We start from the raw sequence: 22,428 nt of genomic DNA, 5'->3' as shown, positions 1-22,428 counted from the left end.
TGCATGTTGAAACTTCTCTCCTCCTCGTACCACCGCAGGCTGCTCTCTCAAGTTCAGTGACACTAGAATTGCTTTTCTACTCTGTCCTCTCTGGCACCCCTTTCTCCTGTGACTTCTTCACAGCTCCTAGCAGAATGGCTGGCGTAGCAGAAAGTGCTTATGGACAGCCTGCTAAATGAATGATAAGCGGAGCCTCCAGGTGAGCTTGCAGATGAGTTCAGAGGCTATGCAAGCATCATTTACAAGCTCAGCCAGACTCGTGTTGCAGCCGGAGTGGCAGAAGCCCAGCAAGTCAGGGACATGCCACCCGAGGCTTTAGAAGCTCCTTTCGCGGCTGTATGAGGCCAGACCAGCAGGGATACGGTGCCCCCATCTCAGATCCCTACTACTTAGCAGTTCTGTGTCTTTGGGCTGGGACCCGCTCTGGGTGAGTGAGTCTTCTGCAAACTTTTTGCTTCAGGAACTCCGAGAAGTAGAATAGGTAGAGAGAAACATTCCTTTGGTGGAGCCCTAAACGAAATTCAAATACATGAATCCTGCTTAATGTTTAAAAACCCTGTTTTCTCGTCAAATCAGAGGTTGACTTCATTACATTTGCCTTGCAAGTGAGACAAGTGAGAAAACTACCTTCACAAGCCCATTCCCCTTAGGGTGGATCCAAAAGGACAGCGGGGCTGTGAGAAGCTTCATCACTCAGCTGTGAACCAGATACCTGACTTTCCAGGGATCCTGGAAGGAGCCTTTAGCTAAATGGAGGCTGTGCCCCTTGAAGTGTTCTTATTTTTCAGTTCTAAAAATGTCTCCTGCAGTTCGCCTATTAAACAGTGGTGGTCAAGAGGGGATTTAGACTTACTTAGAGTCCAGTGTTCCCTGCTTAACTATAGAATCTCCTCATTTTTTAACGGACCCTGTCAGCTCCTTTATCAGTTATATTCATGGAGCTCATGCCTTAAGTGTCAATTAAACTCTTGAGCTTGTACCTGCTGAGACTTTCTTTTCACTCTTGGAAACTATGAGCCTTTAGGTTTTATTCATCAGAAGCTCAAGCTAGCAGCCTGGAACATGCCCCAGTTGTGGGGAGGGGCCCAGAGTACTAGACATAGCAGCTTAAATGCCTTTTAAGTTCTGGCCTGTGGCAAAGCAGTCTAAGCCTGAGCCTGTTGCCTCATTTGATAAATGGAAATTAACAGTATCACTCAGGGTCATTGCAAGAAGTATTTGATATCACTTCGCACACTCAGCAGGCTCTGCAGCCCTCTCTCTGATGCACTGGAAACATTCCATTCCAAGTGCCTCAGAGCCCTTCCAAGATGGTTTCGTCTCGGGGAGCGGGGAGGAGTGTGTCTGGTGGTGTTTCCAAACTCCTCTCCCTCACTTACTCCTTGGGCTTTTCACTTTATTGTTGTTTCTGGCCTCCAAGAAAATCACATACCTATTTTCCAGTTAGCCATAAATTTAAAAACAATTTTAAAAAATATTTTATTCATCATTTGTGTATTGTATCAGAAAGGTTTCTTTGAATATCTAGTTTGTATATTGCCCTGTGTTGTTCTTTAGTGGAAGCAAATATAAACTTTAAAGAATCCTTAAATAAAGGTATTTGCTGCCCAAACCTCTGCTTCCATGCGACACTCCTGACAAGGTTCCGCATCTTAGAGAAAATTTTAAAAGCCTGATTGAGTGTGTCAGACATGGGTTCAAATTCTAGCTCTTCCACTCAAAAGCGATGTGACCTTGGTGAGCTTCTGGGTCCCTATTTGTACAATGATGATAATAACATATACCTTGTAGGATTTTTGTGGAACTCAATGAGATCAGGTATGTGTGAGCAGCAAGTGGAGTGCCTGGCCCATTGTAGCTCGTTTAATGACGTTTTCCTTTGTGATTTCTTGTAAAACCCCTACTTTTGTCTCCTGTGCCCTCCCCCCACCCCACATTAGTCTCATTTCCTGGCTTTCCCTGGACAAGACTCATTTCCTGTACAGCAAGTGTGTCATAATTAGGCTGTGCCTGCTGTCCTCCATCCCCATGGTCATTCCTTGTCCCTTTCTGGGAAGCACCATCTAACCATGTTGCACAGTGGTGTCACAGAAGTGTGGTGATGAGTCTGGGCCTGCCATTTCCCTTGAACTATTCTTTCTTTCCTGGGAATTATACTGGCCCAAATGGAAAGGGGAAGCAATAATTTGATCAACATTTAACTGGCAAAGCTGCAGTCTTGTTTCTGAAATGGCAGGTCAGTTCAGTGAGGAAAATCAGACCACTAAACAAAAAATCCAGTCAAGACATTGTAGAACTTAGCAGAAGACTCTCAGTAAGAAGGAAAAAAAAGCCTCACATCAAGGAATACGAAAGTGAAAAGTGCTGGATTTGGTAAAAGTGAAATAATTCCTATATATGAGCCATATTAATGTAGAAAATTTGGAAAAACTCCAAAAAGTCTTTTAAAATTTTTAAATCAACTTCAATAACCAACGTTCTCTTTCTAATTTTTCTGCATATATTTATAGACATGTATTTATTAAAGTAAATGAAATCGGAATAATATTTTATATACAGTTTTTTTTAAGGAAAAGTGCTAATGTAATATATTTAAAGAAATTTAATGTACATTTTTATTTCATTTTTCACTTATGAGCACTTTACCATGACAATATATATTCTTCAGAAACACTATATTTAACGCCCATACAATGCTTTATTATTTGGATATTTTATATTCATTTTTATTATTTCTGTTGTCTTACTGTTTTAAATAATTCTATGAGGTCATTCTTTGTACATGAAGTTCTGTTCACACCTCTCATTAGTTCCTTAGGATAAAATTCAAGAATTGGCATTATTGAGTCAAAGAGTATAAATAAGTGTTTGCTGTGTTCTTTGTTTTAAAAGTGATATATAAAGAAATCCCCTTTTAAAAGCTGCTTCTTTCCTTTACTTTTATTCTACAGATTCTTTTTTTTAATTACCTCTTTCTTTGTGCCAAGAACCATATCAGGTTATGTGAATTCCTTCCCCTGTTGAGTCTTCAAGAGAGAGTTAGTCTCACTTCCTCCCAGCCAGTTCTCCCCACCCAGATTGAGCCCCTCTCTGCCATCACCCCCATCCACACACCCAGGCTTTCATTGCTCTATCGTAGCCTTTACCAGACTGGGTTCTAAGTTTCTGGTTCCATGTCCCCATTAGGTAGTAAATGGTTTGAGGTGAAGGACTCTGTCTTGCTCACTTGATTGTTCCAGCACCAAGCCTAGTAATTTGCATGCAGAAGGCACTGAATGAGGGAACAAAGAATATAAAATGATTTAGCACACACACACATACACATACACACTCACACACATGCCTCCAATTTTACATTATTATTAGTTACAGGAGCTAGAGCTATGAGAGAGAAAGAGGGCCATTTTCATGAAGTAACATGGTGTATGTTCTCAGTTGTTGATGTGTAGATGGGATCTCACTTTTTGCTATGTGTCCAGATGGGCCAAATGGCATTAAAGTCAGGATTTTATCAGCTCTTTGGGGTCGCAGCCTTCTGGGAGACATAGTGTCAGAGTCAGTTTTGTTGTCCTCTGAGCTCAAAGCAAGCTAAAGAGCTAATTACTGGGTCAAATTGGCCCCAAATCTGATTTGGTTTTATTTATTTACCCTAAATGAACATAAGTATACAACCTTTATTTTATTCCTTTAAATGGGGAAGGAGGTATAAATGACTGTGTTCTCTCTGTGGATAGAAAAGATTGTCTGGAAATAATTTATGTGTACATAACTGCAGAACTGGCTGGTGGCACGATTCACAGGGACCAAGTCAGCTTGGTTATCTAACGTTGGTGCTGGCTATAGCATTTTTAAAATTAAATTTCATAATTTCCAGACCAGGGTAAAATTTAAGATATGTAATGTGCATTGGACATCTGATATCTATCCATCCATCCATCCACACACATTATACAAAATAAACATACCTAAAAATGCAAGTTAATTTATCTCTGTAGAACTGAATATAACTTACATTCGAGTCAGTATTGGACCTGATACTAAAATCTTACTCTCTTCACTTCCAGGTATATTTCATAACTCACTGATTTTTCTCAAGTTCTTTTGTGTAAATACCAAGTTGAGTTCAGGGTTTCACCCCGTTTCCCCAGGGATGATCTAAGAATCACGATATTGTTGCTGTGCTGGCATCTGCTGAGATGACCTGGGTGGGAAGACCTGTGGTTGGAAGGTCCACTCATCCCAGCTTGGAAGCTCCTGAGAGTTGCTATTCCTCCCTCGGGAGAAGCCCAGCAATTCTCTGCTGTTCTCTGATCCACACTAGGCTGTCTAAAAGAGCTTCTCATTCAACCACTGCCTCTCCATTCTGCGGCAGAAGTTTGTGATTTTTTGGGTTGTACCCTGGAAAGCAAAGTCCAGGCTACTTACTGTGCTTGGAGCGCCACATAATTCTTGGAGATGCATGTATCCAAGACTCTCTCTGTATTCCTCTTTCTCTCCCCTCCATCTCTTGCCCCACCACCAGCACCACCGCCGCCCTTCTGCCAGGCCAGCCTTCGTGGTCAGGGGGAGCTGGAAAAGAGGACTCCTGGGCAGGAAGACGCGCTACTTGCTCCATCTTCTTATGTCTGTGGTTTAGACCAGAACCTGGGCGAAAGAAACTTTTTCTTTTGAGAATATTGTCTCTCCGTGAGTTTCCATAGTCACCAGGAATTTCAAAAGCTCAACATGACTCTTTCTTTCTCTTTGCACTTTAGCCGTAGCCATCCTGATCTTCACTGGGACAGTGAGTGCCTCAGGCTGAATGAAGGAGGCTTGCGTACATGCAGTGGGACAGGAACTTATTAACATCTCCAAATGTCACCCTCCAACACATAGGTCGGTAATAGATTTATAGCTGTGTGGTAATTTAAATAAAGATAACTTAATAACCTATATGGACAGGTTTGTTTTTAACTAAAACTATAGGGCTGAGGGTTGATTCTATACTAAGAGAAAAAAATCAAAGAAAGTATAATTCTCTGTTACACACCAGATGAATCAGGCCGCACCTCTCATTTCCAGCCTTCTCCTCTCTCTTCCTTTCTCCTCTCTGCCTTTTATTAAAAAGTGAACACCACTTTTAAGAAAGCTCACTTTCACAAGTTCCTGTCATACCCCACTCACATAGATTCTTAAAGGAGCAGAAACAGTGCTTATAATTTGCCGGGAACCTGCAGAAACGTGCGGTATCTCACTGAAGAATCATCAAAAAACATGAAGACGTGAAAAAATAGAGCCAGCGCTTCTCTGGCCTATGTAGAAAGAATCAAAGAACCATGAAATTAATTTTATTTGCTGTGAAAAGATATCAGAGTCCAGGATGTGATTATGTAATTATAAATTAATTTCAATAGCATGCTCTCATCTGAACTAAATGTCAGCAATAGTTATGAGAAGTATGTTAATGAGCATCACAACGGCTTGTCTGCTTCCTCGCACCTCAGTAAGGCGGCTGAGGCTCACCTGTCTGTCACCACGCTGTGCCCAGAGCATAGCTGGAGCCTTCTGTAACAAGAGGACCCGCTGCTGTTTGCTAAGCCTCCCCAGTGCATGTGATCGAGTTTAATAGGAAGTGACTCTCTTTAACATGTTCATATTGAACTGAAAAGGAAGTGTATCCACGGGCTACACTCAAGTGTGAAATAAACATTATTATTACAGCAGTTGAAATGTGAAGTTGAAGAATATTTCAATTTCAAATGGTGTTCAAGAGCGTCTGATGACACATCTATAGTTTAACTCTGGTGAAGTGTGAAAATTAAATGAATGTTCCGTTAGATTCTAAAAACTTGAATTATGAGTGCTGCCTCCCCCCTATACCCCATTCCATAGATTGCTTTTTGTAGTTAGGGTGGCACACCTCATTTGTAGAAAAGACCTTTCTGGCACTCGTGCATTGTTTCTAATTTCTTCCAGTTATTTTATTAATTATATATGTTTGCCAAGGAAGAACTCAAGCATAGAATTAAACTACATAGCACGAGGGTTTAAAATAATAGAATTTGACATCAAGTTGACGGCCTCACATGTAGCCAGTGTCAAACCCAATGATTGATCATTTTGCCTATGCAAAAATCTCATGGAATAAGTGACAATTCTAATTTATAATAGACTTTTTTCTCACAAAATGTTATTCTTGCCACTCTACCCTCTAAAATGTGATGAGAGGAAGTTGAGGTCAGAAAAGGAGCCATTTGGGTGGGAGGTGGGGGTTTCTGTCCCTGCTCCGTCTGGTGACCAACATAAGCTTCCCTGCATACATGGATGTGTCCCATCACAGCTTCCTCTACGTGGAAGCCCACAGAGAGTTTAGCATCTTGGTACTTCAGGTCTTGATGAAAAAGGCCTTAGTGCGTTCTCAGTAGCACTCAGATGTGTTCCTGCCAATGTCCCCGTCTTCCAGGTCGGGCTTTAGGCTGCCACCAGTCCCTGCGTGAAGGAGAAACCCTGTACTGTGCTGTTCTGCTGAAATTCCTCACTGAGTGACCGCTCCTGTGGTAGCTTTCTTCTTGGGGTGGGCGGGGGCAGGATATGGCCTACAAGCAGGGTTGCCCTTTGCGTTGTGCAGGTTTGTCTAGGAAGCACCATTCACACTGTGACTGTTGTCAATTTGGATATGGATTATGGCCACTTATGGAGATGGTAGTAAAGTGTCTTAAGGAAGAGATATCTTTTCCTGGTTTGTATGAGAACATTAAATAGGGGCTAACAACAGCCTGCCTCAAAGTTGAAAGCGACACTCTGGCAACATACTGGGTGAGTTCTGCGTTTCAGCAGCCGTGTAACCTTGGACTAACCCCTGAATCCCAGCTTTATCATTTGTAAAATGGGGATAATAGTACCTCATAGGTTTGGGGGATTAAAGAAATGACATGTGCCAAGGACTGAGCATGGACCTACCGTATAGCGAGTGGTCAGTATATGGCAATTCTCGTCATTTGGCCTGGACGTATCTCTGCACACATAGATCTTTTTGCAATCATTTTGCATTCAAGACTTTCACAGCATAAAATAACTTTCAAACTCATTACCACAAGACTGATTACAGTGGTGCTATTGATTTGTGGTATGAATTGTTAATTAGTATTAATTCAGTGGCCTCCCACAGTTAGACTAATGTATTAGGTAATTCTCTCAGGACAGCCATACACAGTAATTTAACCTTAAAGGGGGTCTGCCTCTCAGAGAATTTAGAGCAGGGGTGCCGTGACTCAGGCAATAGCTGAGAAAAAAAAGGAATAAAGAAGGAAAGATGAGAGCTCACTCTTTAGTTTTCCAGACAAGGGATTGTCCCCGACAGGTGTGTCGCTGCTGTGGCATTAATTATTACAAGAAAGACTGGTGAACAAACTTGAAGCAGGTCAAACTTTGGCAGACTTAAGGCTGATGCAGACAGGGGGTCGGGGCTGGGAAGTCTTCTCTCTGAGCTGCCTGGCACACTGTTTCATGGCTCATCGCCGTGTCAGCTGTGGGAAGCTGTGGCGGAACCCCTCCTGTCTGTGATCTTACCTTTCCCGTGATAGGTCTGTTAATGACTGGCTCCACCCACTCTTTTTCCAATGGGTTGCCCACCAACGTCATTCCTGTGGGTTACCTGATGTCATCTAGGCCCTAAAATTGTGTTGCAGAGCTAATATTCATTGTTAAATTTTTACAAGATAAACCTATTTCTCCTCATCCTATAAATGTGTCGATTGCCCTATGCTGTATATAATGAACGACCTTTAGGCTGTTGTGACACCTTCATTGAAATCCATTCTCCCTCTCTCTCTCCGTCTCTCTCTCTCACTCTATTTCTCTTTTCCCCCTACCCTTTACATCTTTGTGTGTCCCCTTCTCCACTTTCTTTTCCTTACTTTTTGTCACCCCTTCTACACTCCACCCCTGATTTCTTCCTCTCATTCCTAAAGAAAAAAGTGGCAGTTTGCCTTATTCTCTCACAAAAGACTGTGTGTCACAGACGAGAATCACTGTGAGCTGAGCCCTGTGGCATTGTACAGAGAGTCCACGTGCGTTAGGAAGCCAGGCTCCTCAGGCATGACAGTTCCACCCCGCTTTCTCCACTTCGCCCAGCTTCCTACCCGCACCCTATGAAAAAGTGAGACTGCAGTGTCACTCACATAAGAAAATGTTGCAGTAAGGTGAACTATCAGACAATAAGAATTCTCATGACTCCAATTCTTAAATCATATCTGTGTGCATACGGAAAGAGGGGCAGGGAGTGCAAGGGACAGAATAGTGTGTTTTGGTTGGTACCCAGGGTAGGGCATTCTGCTCTGAGTGGATGGCACTGCTTTGAGATGAGGGGAGGCTGTGCAGGGGGAGCAAAAGGCAGCTGAGGCTCACCTGTCTGTCACCAAGCCATTGGTGGGATGTCACTGGCGGTCAAAGCTGAGCTTGAACTGTCTTTCAGCAGTGCTGATGCCATCACGGTCACTGCGAGTCCTCTGGGCCTTTTTCTACCTGTACCACTCTGCACTCTGTAGCAAGATTGTCAGTTCTGTTTCTTCTGTTTTCTATTTTGTATGCTCTGCTTTATAGAGTGAATATAATCCTAAAGTGCTGTGAATAAATTGTGGTTTTAAATAACATAGTAAATACATTTTAGTACAGAAAGGTATAAAGAAGAAAACAAAATAGTCTGAAATCCTATCACCAAGATAATCCTGTCAATATTTTTTAAAGTAAGAGTGTATACTTATATGGTTAGAGTATATATATTAACATAAAACAAAGGTTTGAATTGTACAAATACTACAATTAGTACAACTGGTAAATTGAAAAGCACCACCACCCCAATCCGTAGCATCCACCCCTGCGTTAGGAGCCTGTACCATGTACGAAACACTATCGTAAGAATACAGCAATGAGTTATTAAAATCACTTTGTGATAAAAGTAGTTAAAAAAGAAAAGGAAAAAGAACAGAGCGATGAATAAGGCGTCCCCCTGGCCCTAAGGAAGAGGCTGGTAATCTAATGGGTAAAGAGTTATTGGACCGACTGTTGACCTTTGTTTGGCCAGCACTGCTTTCTAAAATAACAGTTTCCAACATTTAAAAATCAGGAAAGTTCACATAAAAATGGCTTCCCTTGAAATAGCTGAAGAACTAGCTCTTCATAATGGGCCTCCATTCCCACGTGGCAACCGTCGCCATTGCTGAGGAAGCGCTGTCCTCAGTATGTGGTCCCCAGTTTGCCGCAAGTCCCACCACTGCCTCCTGTGGACCCAACGCTGAAACCTGATGTCTGCTGGACTTTCTTAGAGTAGAAAAATATTTCCAGAACCCATGTTTCTATTAGAAGTAGGGGGAAGGGGTGTAGCTACTCTAAGAGGGCCACGAGAGTTTTCTTATGCCTGCCCTACTTTCCTGAAGGCACTGGAGTTTACAATTCTAATTCAAGACCAGCCAAATATTCAAACTGAAAAGGGCCTGCAGGTCAATTCATCTGAACAGCTTATTTTTGAGTTCACAGAGGTTCAGATGCTTTCTGATTGATCATTATTGAGAAGTTTGAATGTACCAGCTTTAAGAGTCATAATTGCATTAAAGACATTCATGTCACAGGGGTCAAATTTTTTCCTGACGTATGGACTTTTCTATGATATGCACCAATGTGTACTGCAAAAGGAGTTGAGTGGTTGGAAACAATTCAAAACATAGAAATGTAAAAACTAGTCAAAGAAATCATTCCTCCTGGGGGTATAGGGAAAACAGCTTAGAGCAGAAAGAAGTGCTGGTTATTAAAGGTGTGGCCTAGTGGAGTCAGACAGGCCAGCTTCGTGACCTGGGCAGGTTGTTATCCTTTCTGAGACCTAGTTTCCCAATCTGTAAAATGGGGCTAGAGCTATCTCACAGGGTAGTACAGATTAAGGTATATAAAGTAAATAAAATGTTTATTGAGCATTATAATAAAATGCTTAAGCAGTAAGGTCTATCATTGTTATTCTTACGGGAGTAATGATTCTGGATTTCAGGCGTTTTAGTCATTTAATCATTCAATACATATGCAGTGAGTCATGCAGCGGTGGTTAATACACTTGAAGTCTCTGAGTCCAGTTTTTCCTCATCTGCTCAAAGGGAAGAATAATGCCTGCCTCTCCCCTGCACTAAGGTGTTAGGAAATCAACCACAAGTGTGTATGCGAGCCATTAGTGGCATTTATAGTACTGAACAAATTGTTATTAATACTTTGTTATTAATTAAGCTGAGTTTTTAAAGTATTTATAACTAGGGTTTCAAAAGGTGCCTGAGATACCCTAAGTTACTTAACCTTCATTAAGATTTACATTTTTCTCAAGCTCAACTCCTCAAATGATTTAAAGGTCTAATATTTTCCAACCAGATTATTTGGATAAATCCAGAATAGATTAATTTGTGGACCTTTAGTCTGTCTGCCTCCTAGAAATTAAATCAGAGGAGAGAATGCTAGTTTAGAAGAATAGTTGATGAATATTTTGATGAATAGTTTGCACCGGTGTGTTTTTCCTAAGGAAAACAAGAATTAATAGAACACACAAATGTGCCTGTTTCGCTGAAGTACAAATTGAGGTCCGAAGCAGACACAGATTGCCCGTGTAATGACCACTGTGATGCACCTTTGTGGCCACCAGGAGCCCCAGCTCTGGAAGCTATGGTGAGGGTGGGAGCCCTGCCCACGCGGGTTTCATTTGCATTGGACCAGGAGCCTGGACTAGAGGAAAAACCTCTGAACAGGCCTAGGCTGAAAGTCCTCTCCCCTTACTGGCCGTGTGCCTGTGAGCATGTGTCGTACAGATACAGGAGGGCCGTCATGTTTTCATCAGTGTGTGAAATGCTTTTGCTGTAGTTGAGTCTCTCCTCACTGTGGTAATATCTGGAAAGGGGTGTATAGTGTGGTACTGACCTGGGTTGACGTGCTCAGAGCAAAACAGCCGGAGTTTAGTGCAGTGTCAGATCAGGACCAAAGACACAGTGTGTGACTATTTATTCCTTCATCTATTAATTCATTTAATTAGCAGATATTGAATGCCTGTGATGTTCTAGACATCAGCATGATGGTCGAGGAAACAAGTAGATAATATCCCTATCCTTGGGAAGATTGACGTTAAATATACTGTTTACATAAACAAACAGGATCTTTACATAATTGTGTCGGGAGGGCAATAAAAGCAATAAAGAGGAGATAAGATCCCTCAGTCAGAGAAGCCTGTCTGAAGATGTCACATGTGAACTAAGACATCACCATATGCATTCATCAGGCAATGTCAAGGACAGGGAAATGTGCCAGGCATAGGGAACAGCGAGGACAGAGGCCCACAGACGACAAAAGGCTTGGCATATTGGGGCAACAGAAGGGAGACCCTGAGCAAGAGAGAATGATGTGACATGACTGTGGGCAGTTTAGATGGGGACCAGACCACATAGGATTTGGCCACCGTTGTTTCTCACCCGGACTGCTGAAGTCGCCTCCTGGCTGCCATGACAGTGGCTTGGACTAGAGTCAACACAATGAGAACAAAAGAACTGGAAGGGTTTAAGCTGTAATTTAGAGGTCAGAGTGACAGAACTTAATGATGGATTGAATATCAGGAGTGAGGAAAATAGGAAAACCAAGGATGCCTCCGAGCTTGAACACCTGAGTGGATTGTGGGCGCCATTTCCTGAGGCTTAAACGTTAAGTGCCAGAGCTCACTCATCGAGGACATTGAAATCTAGTCTGTGTGAATTCAATTTTTAAACTTTTTTGGGGGGCGGTCTGTGACATGAGGTTATTAGGTTAAATAGATTTCCAAGATATCTTCCAGATTTGCAATGAAGTTCCCATCTCAGTTCAATTGTTCATATAGAAATATCCTGAGGTTCAGAATTACGTAATGTTGTTAGACCCTGGCATTTTTGATAAATAGTACTATGATGGAGTAAATCTTTTATCTCAAAACTAGAAGACAGAATCTTGGAGTTGCTGAGAAACTCCAGGAAAAAGTTTTTTCCCTGATTCATGCAAAAGAAAAAGTGATTGTGTCCATTTTCTCCTGGGCGCAGTGTTTTCCTGGAGTTTCTCAGCAACAAGATAGTTTGTTCTGTGAAGTAAAATTAGATTATAAACAGTCTCATCCAATCCCAAGCTCACACTGCAGAGCCCAAACAATAAATTGCTTGCAGTAAAGCACTCTGGTTTACTTTATAACATGCCTGGGCCTCCAGCCAGGATGCAGGCAGGTTTCTCTAGAAGAAAACAGTGACATACCTGCAACTCTAATTCCATCATCTGGGGCTCACCGTTTGGGCCAGGTCTACGATTCTGTTGTTACCTTAGTCCCACTTTCTTAAAGCAGTACAGTCCTGGAATCCAAATGCTCAGGTAGATCTTATTTACCTATAGAAACATGGGATTGTGTTCTTGACAAAGGAATTGGCAGGCCTCAAATCTCAAGTATATCCAAAGTGTGAGTAAAGCAGAACTGCCACACTCTAAATCTCTCCTCAACGAGCCCCTTATTGGACGATAAGCCCCTGAATCAGCAGCCTACACAGAACAAAAAAATCCAACCTAAGAAGCCTTAAACAGTAAAGGCCTTTAATGTCTCAGAACAAGAAGAGGGCTGATCCAGGCTGGTTCAGCAGTTCCGCGACGTCTCAGGGATTCAGACTGTTTACCTCTCTGCCTCCTCCTGGGCACAGTACCTTGACCCTGAGGCAATCCCCTCATAATTATAAGATTCCAGGTGCCACAGTTCTGGGAAACTCACGAGCCAACACCTGGCCAAAGAAGCACGACAGTTTCTGCATCGTGTCGCTTAGTGAGAGAGAAAGCCCTTTCCAGAAGCCCCAAGCAGACGGCCCCTAAGTCCTTGTCCATGGCGCAGCCAGTTCCCCCATCTGGACCCCAGGACATGACCCTAGATCTTTCCTTCATTCTCTATGACCTATCCTCTCTGGTTGTAAATGGCCTGTCCCCTACCCTCTATCCCTGTGTTTCGGATCCCTACGTTAATTCGGATCCTCATTAACTCCACCTGTTCTCCCTCCTTCCAGTTTATCTTCTACGATGCTGTTGAAACGATCTTTAAAACACAAATCTTATGTCACTATCCTTCTTAAAACCCTTCAGTGGTTCTTATTAACATATATGATTAAATTTCAATTTTTTTCCAGCTATAAGAATGACCTCTCCCCTGTTTAAAAAAAAAAAAATCCTACATGGTAGCTTAATGCTGCTAACGATGGGAGAGCGGCTATGGCTGACAGGGAGCCGGGAGGGGCCCATGGCTCATTCAGGTGGATCCCTCTGCTGCCCTCGCGTGGAGACCCCACAGCCTTTCCCGGGATCCTCTGTTGTCCAGGCAGATGGCAACACGCACGAGCAGTTGATACAGACTTCGGGAGTGTCAGCCAGGCTAGCAGCACAGACTTAGATGGCAGTGGAAGCGCAGGTCAGAAGACACTTTCTCAAAGTGTGCAGAGTGAGAGGGAAGAGGGCCTGAGAGAGGCAACTCCAGGAGTTATACGGACATAATGCCCCCAAGCCGTGTATCATTCAGTAACATGTTTCCATCTCACCTTTCAAACTCTAAGAACATGCCTTGTAGGAGAATTTATGCTCTGATTGGGTTCGACAAACTAACCCAATCAGATGCTTGAGGACAGTGAGATGGTTGAAGAATAAAATGCACGAAAGTTGGTCAGGAAATCAGGAAAATCGGCTCCTTGAACCCAGGTGGTTAGTAGTATAGGCCGTCACTTTGTGGAAATGATTGATCGTGGAGAACAGCAAACAGTTTATATCTCGGGATTCGGGAACGGGAAAGCGAAAAAGATTCCTGAGAACGGGTGGGAATTCCTGCCGGGAAACCCTAATACTTGGTGACACTGTCAGAGGGAGGGAGGAGAAAGAAGAGGAGCTGGACAGAGGCCGCCAGGCAGGTAATGAGGGCAGCCTCTAACCAGACCAGACTGTCCAACTCTATCTGCTTGTATCCATTCTCATGCCAAGAAGGGTTGGAGGACTTGTCCTTTTGTGTCTTGTGTGGGCTCCAGGCAAACCAGTCTGCAGTGTCACTTCCCATCTGCCTCTGACCACCGCCTGTCTTCCGAGGCCTCCTTTCTGTCATGGCAGTAGGTTTTTCTGCTTCTGTCTTTATAGCCTGCCCCCGTCACACCCTGCAGCAGAGCTGTTTCTGACCTCCAGTCAGACTGTATAGGAAAGTTTGTACAGGTGGCTCCCTCATGGCTCTAGATGGCTCCCGATGGCTCCATAGGATCTGGCTGCTGACATCTGTCACTTACTGGCTGTCCCAGGCCCTCCCGCTGAGGAGCCCACCTTTCCCCCCTCCTCCCCACTTTCAAATGAGACTTCACAGAAACTCGGCACCAACAAGAAGCAGAAAATATGTATTAATTGTTTGAGCGTCAAACTGATTTCGATTCCCTCCTAATCCTTTTAAATGTGATATGTGCTTAAATTAAGAGTAGCAGAGACAAAAACTATTTGGGAAAATGATAATGTTATCCTAGCCTGGTTCAGTGACCCTCTAACCAGGTTAAGAAAATTGACTGTCAGATTTGATCAGTGGTGTTGACGTGAGCAGCCGTCATTCCTGGCGCGGCTGAAGTCAAATGCTCACCCAGCAGGAACGGTTTTAATGACTGAAGAATCCATTGCCTCTCTCTTCTGTGTTTCAGGTACCACGTGTCTCATTGCTCTGCTGTCAGATAAAGACCTCACCGTGGCCAACGTGGGTGACTCACGTGGGGTCCTGTGTGACAAGGACGGGAACGCCATTCCTTTGTCTCATGATCACAAGCCTTACCAACTGAAGGAAAGAAAGAGGATAAAGAGAGCTGGTGAGCTTGTGAGCGCTCGGAGCATTGTCTGCCGTCTCCTTTGGTGGACGAGGCGGCTGGCGTAGCCCCTGGCAGCACGATGTCCCGTTACTGTCACTAGTACATCAGCCCGGAGGCTGCCGCTGATGGAGCTGAGGCTGGACTTTGTAACATTGCCTATCAAATAAACGGCGGCCACTGAATTGGCCCTTTCTCATGGCCAAGGATTCCAAAAGGGCCCAAAAAGGCCTTTACTAGTTCAGGCTAATGAGATCTTTAGGCCCCTGCTGGCCATGCCCCGCTTCTCCCCAGCCATGTTTCTGATACCTCTGTGCCTTTGAAAGGGCTGCCCCACTGTCTAGTGGGTAACAACTGTCCTATAAGACTCAGTCTGAGGGTGTCCACTTGGAAGCCTTTCCTGTCTCACTGTGCCGCAGGCTCCCCAGTCTGGGTTGAGTACCCCTTTGGTCTTTCCCCAGAGTCCCATGGACACCTCTTGTGTCACCTGTCACAGTGTATGCACTTCCCTGGCTCTCTTATCTGTCTTGCCTTCCCAACTGGGAGCTCTTTGAGGCAGGAACTTGGTCTGCTCATTTCTAGCCTCCGAGCACCTACTTCAATGCCTGGTATAAGTCAATATTGGGGTGTGTGTGATGGTGGAGAATCCCTTTTTGGTTCATAGTTTTCAACAATTGAGGACTGGGAATCTAAACTTACATTCTAGAATTGGAATGGGTGTAGGGAATGTAGTAGACAGACAGACAGTAACAAATAACTAAGTAAAACAATCGAGTATATTGCAAGGTGATAGCTGCTATGGAGAGACAGAAAGCGAGTGAGGGAATGGGGAGTGTTAGGTGTGGTCTGTGAAGACCCCACTGAGGTATCACTGGAGCAAAGAATTGTAGGAAGGTTATCAGTCGATGGTTGCATTTTTATAATTTGATTTTGAGGAGATTCTTTTGTATCTGTGGAAGTGAGGAGCCCTTCCCTTCCCTCTCCAGACTGACAAGTGCAGCACGTGGGCCCTGTACTATCTGCCAGGCGGCAGGTCCCGCTTCCGGAGGGGAGCTCATGGGCTCTGGGTCTCCGACCAGGATGGCCCCTGCTGCCTGCAGCAATCTGCAGGCGGACGCTCAGGCTCTACAGGTCAGCTTCTGCTCAGAACCTCATCAACATTTGAGTTTGCACAGCAGGAAGCTGTACTGTCGCGTCCAAAAGTGTTGAATTTTATTATATTGTCCTGTTCAGTGACTGCTTGAGATGCAGAATCATTTCAATGAAAGCTTTGATCACGTTTTCTGTCAATGGGAGGGCCCAAACAATTTCAGGAGCATCGATCAAGCCCCGATGAACTGCAGGCAGTGTGAATGTAATCCTCTGGCTTCCTTACTTACGGAGATGATACCATCTCCCCAGGAGTCGGCTGTGACCCTGACCGTAAGACACAGTTAGCCTGCTCTTGTGTAAGCACAGGCAAGGGTGTGTATACCATACACCTGGAAATGTCATCTTAGCATCCAGCGCTCTCTTCTGAAACGTAACTCCCATTTTATCCTCCTTCCTCTTTTGTGGCAAACCCACCATTCGTAGAAGCATATTCAGACCCATCTCAGAGGAGCTTAACCCAACCTGCTGTGTCCAGGGGGTATTTTATACAAGGCTTAAGGGACAACGAGCGGTTTTATTTATGTGTATTTTCTCTGACCTCAGGCTTCCTTTCTGGACACCTATCCCCCCTCCTGCTTTGTGTGGTAATTCACTGCAACCAGTCCTGGCCAAATACATGTTGGTCTTTCTGTCTCCACTGCCCATACGTTTCCAAGAGCAACAGAAATACCAGCGCCATGTGCTCACTCTGTACTGGGAGCCAAGCCTAGCGACTTACACTTTCTCTTTCCCCACCTTTTGAGGTCATAATGTTATTCTCGTTTTACAGCCTCCAAGAGGCAGTGTGCCTGAGCTCACAAAGCTAGTGAGAGATCAGAATTGAGACGCAGGACTGTGTGGCCCCAGAGCCCATGCTCTTGCCATTCGACTACACTTCCTGGCAAGTTCTCATATATCTCTGTCCACACAAGTCCTACCCGTCATTCACAGCCCAGCTTTAATGCTCACTCCTCCCTGCGCATCACAAAAGGAAACCATCCCGCCCTCCTCCATCGGTCTGCAGCAGGTCTGCAGCGTTTAGCAGGTACTAGGCTGTGCCTGGAAGAATACTGCTTTGTGTTAGTAGTTTTTTATACATGTGGCTTTTCTTTCCTGCCAGACCATCCACTTCTTTAGTGAAAGGTCTGGACCTTGTATACTTTTACAGCCCGCAAGTCCCCTTGCATGGAGTATGTATTTAATAACTGTCTGACAAGAACTATGTGAATGAACAAAGTTCTAACAACTTTAAAGAAAAAGAATAATAGATACCATTGAGGGCATGTAATATTCAGACACTGTGCTGGTGATCTGTATGGAATAACTCCTCTATTTCTCACAACTCAGTGGAATAGGTACTCGTATTGTCCCCACTCTGCAGCCAAGGAAACTGGGGATCAGAAAGGTAGGGTTTCTCATGCAAAGTCACACATAGCTAGAAGGACTAGAAGTAGGACTCAAATCTAAGCAGTCTAACCCGAGACCCCGAGCCTTGAAACACTGGCTAATGCTGATCCTGTTTGGGGTGCTGTTTTGAGATCTGTATAGTCCACGCAAGGGCTATCAAGCTAAATGGTGGATCCCCCTGCTTGTCTCTGGGACCCATCTCGCTGCCTTTCAGCTCCCTTTTACCGCTCTCCTTGAACCCCCACACTAGTGCTCCCCGCTGTCAATCACTGAGCTGTCATGGTGTTGTTAGGTTAAAACCGATGCCCTCATCCACACGTATCTCCTACTCTCAATCTTCTTATTGACATTTTCTTGAAGTCATTTAAGATACCAAGCATGAGATCTACTGGTAGAGTGTCAAACCTCCAAGCAGGCAGCAGGCGTGCTGGGCCCTCCTGGCAGTTCCAGGGTAGGGTGACGGGAGCACATGCAGTATGTCACATGTACGAGGTCGGCCTTTTGGGCGCCTGCCCAGACCGTGCCAGCTGTGTGAGATAGCAGTTGGTGGAGCTAATGGGCTCGTTCTCTTTCCAGGTGGTTTCATCAGTTTCAATGGCTCCTGGAGGGTCCAGGGAATCCTGGCCATGTCTCGGTCCCTGGGGGATTATCCGCTGAAAAACCTCAACGTGGTCATCCCAGACCCTGATATCCTGACCTTTGACCTGGACAAGCTCCAGCCCGAGTTCATGATCTTGGCATCGGACGGCCTCTGGGATGCTTTCAGCAATGAAGAAGCTGTTCGATTCATCAAGGAGCGCTTGGATGAACCTCACTTTGGGGCTAAGAGCATAGTTCTGCAGTCATTTTACAGAGGCTGCCCTGACAACATAACAGTGATGGTGGTAAAGTTCAGGAATAGCAGCAAAACAGAAGAGCAGTGAGCCCTTGGGGGTCGTGGCTGCCTTAGACTACAGGACTTTCACCACACTGGTCTCTTAAGGTAGTGAAATGTGTGGAAGGCACAGGTAGGGTCATCCGTCCCAGATGTGGGATGTCCCTCTCTGCTGGGCGTAGGTCGCCAGTCATGACGCACAGAGGGTGCTCTTGGTCGAGACAGTTGAGAGGCTGGAAAATGGTTTCTTCATGTTTCCCAACTCTTTCGTCCAGTGTTCAAAACCTATAGATATGTAGTTGTAGATTCACATGTATGAAGTGAATGGCATATGTGCCATCTATTCTCCCTTTTAAGACTCTTTTCGGGATCCCTCCCAGGGTCCTTCAGGCATCAGACTTCGTGTGCTCTCTCTGGAGCAATGAGCAAGACAGGCCTCCGGGAGCTGCAGGGGACAGGCCACGGCGTCTCCTGTGAGTCAGGGCCCTTTGCTGAGGGCACAGCTGTCCTGAGAATGCTCTGTCCTCCTGAGCCCAGGTGTTCTCCTCGGCAGCAGCCCAGAAACAGATTCGGAACCATCTGTTATTTCAAGGTTGCTCCTGGAGATTGAGGGAAGCCCAGAGGATGGGAGCTGCCTGCACCCCAGAAATAACCATTTTCTCTCGCTCCCTCTATTAGTTAAATAGACTTTGTGTGTCACCTGACCAGTCTGTGTGTGTTTATCCTAATCGTGCATGATCTTAACCTTTTGCTTACACCTTACCTTAGGTAATAGGCAGCTGTTAAACGTCACTACCAGACACGATTTTTTGTCTTTCATTACCAAGAAACCTATTAGCGGAAGTGAAAAAATGCAAATCACAATATCATAATTCCTTCCATCTTTCAGGGTAGCTAGAGGAAAATAATGACTGACAAGTCACAGTGTCCCTTGGGAAATGTGTTGTTTGCGGTGAGAGAGAAAGCTGGTGAGGTTACCGCCCTGCACTGAGCTCCAGCTGCCAGTGTGCGTGTACATGTATGTGCGTGTGTGTATATGTGTGTGTGTGTGTGTGTGTGTGTGTTTCCCTCTCCTATACTACTAGCTTCCAAGTATCTTTCAAGCAGTGTTCTGAGAAGCAGCAGCCTGGAACTGCATGTTGTTCCTTGAAGCCGAGTACAGAGTTCTCAGCCACATTTTAGAATTGGGTGGCAAACTGCTGGCATGCGCATGGCATCCCAGTGGAAAAACTGCCGCCTTTAACATTTGGTTGCAAATCACCATCCACAGTGGGTAGCTTTCCCCGGGCAAACCATTCAGGGGCAATGGAGCAGGTTGTTTGGGAATTTCAGCTCAGACCTGTATTGTTAAACGACCCAGAGTTATTTGGTGGCCAGGCTTGCTGCTCTCCATTTTCTATCACCAAAGTCATGTTTTCAATCTCAGTATTTTACAAGTTAAATGACGGAAACTACTAGGTCATCCTGTTTGCCTGACTGAAGTGGCTCAAACAGCCAAGCAAGATTTTTGTTGTGTTCCTGGTCCTCTGTGTCTGAAATGTCAGGGTGTCTACCTGGTTATGTTCTTTCTGAGTGGGCATTTGTTATCAACAGCTTCTAGAAAGCCCCATTCACCGGCCACCTCCTGCCCTGCCTTTCTTCAGCTTGGAGCTTCCCTGAAGCAGGTTCTAAGAGAGAACTCTGGTAGATGAAAAGATTCCCCTCTGGCTACCAAGGACTGCAGTCTGTTTCAGTTCCTTGGAGCGCTTAACCTTTCTTTGACCGCAATAAGAATTAATAATGATGTCCCAAGGATTTGCTTACTTTTGTACTCTGTAACATAGAATTTCCAACATTAGAATTAGAACCTTGGTTATTTATTTTTTTTAGCCATAGAATGTTCTAGTACAAAATATCTACCACCATTTTAGACTGAAGTATTTGCCTGTTGAGAGGCACTGAACATTTAGATGTGTATTTGGGAGTTGGGAGGGGGGGTCGGGAGGGGAAAGTGGGAAGCCTACTGGCTGTGGTCAGTGATGGGACAGTCAGGCCAGGTGGCCTGAGTGTGCGTGGAGATGTAGAACGTTCTGACTCGAGAATTGCCGCAGCCCACCATCTAACTGGCGTTCAGGAATAAGCGATTTCAGCATTTTACGGTACACAGTCAATTTTTCTTTTTTCTTTTTAACTTAACCCCAAAATTCATAATAACAAGGAAAAGACATTTTAAAATTCCATGATCATTGTTTTTGTCTAAAATGAAAATAAGTAATGTTTTGCTGAAGATGAAAAAGAAAATCTGTTAAATTAGTACATTAATGTTTTCTGCCCTACAAAATAATAGATGGTGCTGACTGTAGGAATGCATAACTTTCTCTCTAATTGAGGTTCACAAGACATCTTCTAAATTTTGCTGTGTAGAATTGATTCCTTTCTGACCTTAGCCAAGTAGTGTATGTATTTTCTGTTCCCTTTCTGCCTCTTTTCCTCCCACTTTGGCTTATAGATTTTTAAAGATAGATGTTGTAAGCAAAATAGCAGTTTGATGAATACCTGTGTCTAAAATCTGAGTGCTTTGCTCCCTTCCCCTGTCCTGATCTCTCTTTCCCTGACCCTCCTGCAGCTGTTGGGGGTCTGTAGACATCAGCCCCGGGACACAGGTGCTCCTGTTTTTTCTAGGGACAGGGAAAGTTGAATCTAGCTATTAGGAAAATTGATTTGAGAAGTTTGCATGTGAAGCTTCCCTAAACAGCACTGCCAAAGCTTTGGAATTGTCACTCGAGGCTGCCCAGACTCCTAGCCCGAGTTCGCGTTGCCAATAGCCCCATGGTGCCAAATTTGGGATGGTTTTACAGTCTTTTAGAAACGAAGCTGGGAAGGAGCGAGTCACCACCACGTGTCAGAGCCCCCAGCAAGATGCCTCGCCCAGGGCCTGGTTGGTGCACGCTCTGCTGCCGCCTCTGCACTGGCAATCTGTACGCTTCCGAGGGGGAGTGGCTTGTGTGGGGGGGAAGGCAGGGACATTGTTTTTATAATTCATTGTATTTGCAATTCTCTAATCAAAGAAATAAACAATACCTACATAGAAAATTCCAGAGCTAGTTCCCGAGACCTGCATTTATTTCATGTGACCTATTAGCCCAAGGCACTTAACTCTGAAGTTGCTGTTCTGATATGCATATGTACTCATTACTGGTCACCATTGGTTATGTGCTATTCCTGCCTTAGATTGAAGGTGTTGGCTTCTTGAATCTTATCTGCACAATAAGAGTATTACAGAGAGTATTATAGAGCAAAAGAGCATATGCAATCTGGATAACTGAAAACAGGCCTTATTTTATACAACTTGAATGATTTCAACCCAGGTACATTTTGTGCGAACAGGACTGTGTGAGGATGATGACACCATCATCTCAATCCTATCTGAAGTAATGCTAGGAAATTGAATACACTATTGAATTGGATCCCTGGGATACCTGGCAATGCATGAGGGATTCACAAAGTCAGTGTTCACTTCTTTCTTTGCCTCGATTTTCCTCGTTTTTTCCCCCCTAAATTGCTGCCAGATCAAACTCTCTTGGAACTGTGTTAACAGAGAAGCTTTAAAAAGGGCAACATTTCATTGTACATTTGAAAGTATAGGAATACATACTCTGGATAAAGTGTTATTTTCCAATGATTTCAGAAAGATTTTTCCTCCTTTTGACCCATCATGAGACTGATCTTCCCCCTAAATTGCCTTAGTTCGTCACACCAGCATTCCTGACCCAGCAGTGACCTGACTGTTACATACCACGCTGGGGCCTATGTAACTGCCTCTGGATTAAATCATTGAGGTTTAGACGTTTGAGCTGGTTAGCCGCACACTGCAGGAGGAACGGAATCCCAGTCGTCCCCACCGTCTGTTTTACGGAACGCAAGTTCCAAAGATACTGCAAATACAGGGTTTCAGGGTCAAATGACTTTGGAAAACATACTATCTTAGAAAGTTAGTGTGATAAGTACATGAAAGCTTCTAATTTAAATGCCCTGCAGGGGAGAAGAAGCACATCACAGATTAACTGCAGTTAACGCGGTGCTTTGCAGATGAATTGGAGCACACTTTTTTGAATTAACACCTAGTAACATTCCAAGGAGCACGTGTTCCACAGGAGCCATTTGGGGAAATTCTGG

The 22,428-nt window shown here is 44.4% G+C and overlaps 1 protein-coding gene across 1 annotated transcript in view; it reads left to right on the top strand.

Annotated features, from left to right (window-relative positions):
* The window catches only part of PPM1L (protein phosphatase, Mg2+/Mn2+ dependent 1L), a 252,374-nt gene extending 231,020 nt beyond the window's left edge, over positions 1–21,354 (top strand). Inside the window, exons 3-4 of the mRNA XM_081028482.1 lie at positions 14,703–14,864; positions 17,976–21,354. Of these exons, the coding sequence (XP_080884608.1) occupies positions 14,703–14,864; positions 17,976–18,322 (509 nt within the window). The 3' untranslated portion in view covers positions 18,323–21,354. The remainder of the gene's footprint in view (positions 1–14,702; positions 14,865–17,975) is intronic.
* Positions 21,355–22,428: the final 1,074 nt, after the last annotated feature.

The sequence above is a fragment of the Rhinolophus hipposideros genome (assembly GCF_964194185.1).
Source record: "Rhinolophus hipposideros genome assembly, chromosome: 2".
Classification (NCBI taxonomy): Eukaryota; Metazoa; Chordata; class Mammalia; order Chiroptera; family Rhinolophidae; genus Rhinolophus; species Rhinolophus hipposideros.
This window is presented reverse-complemented; position numbering and strand designations above follow the sequence as displayed.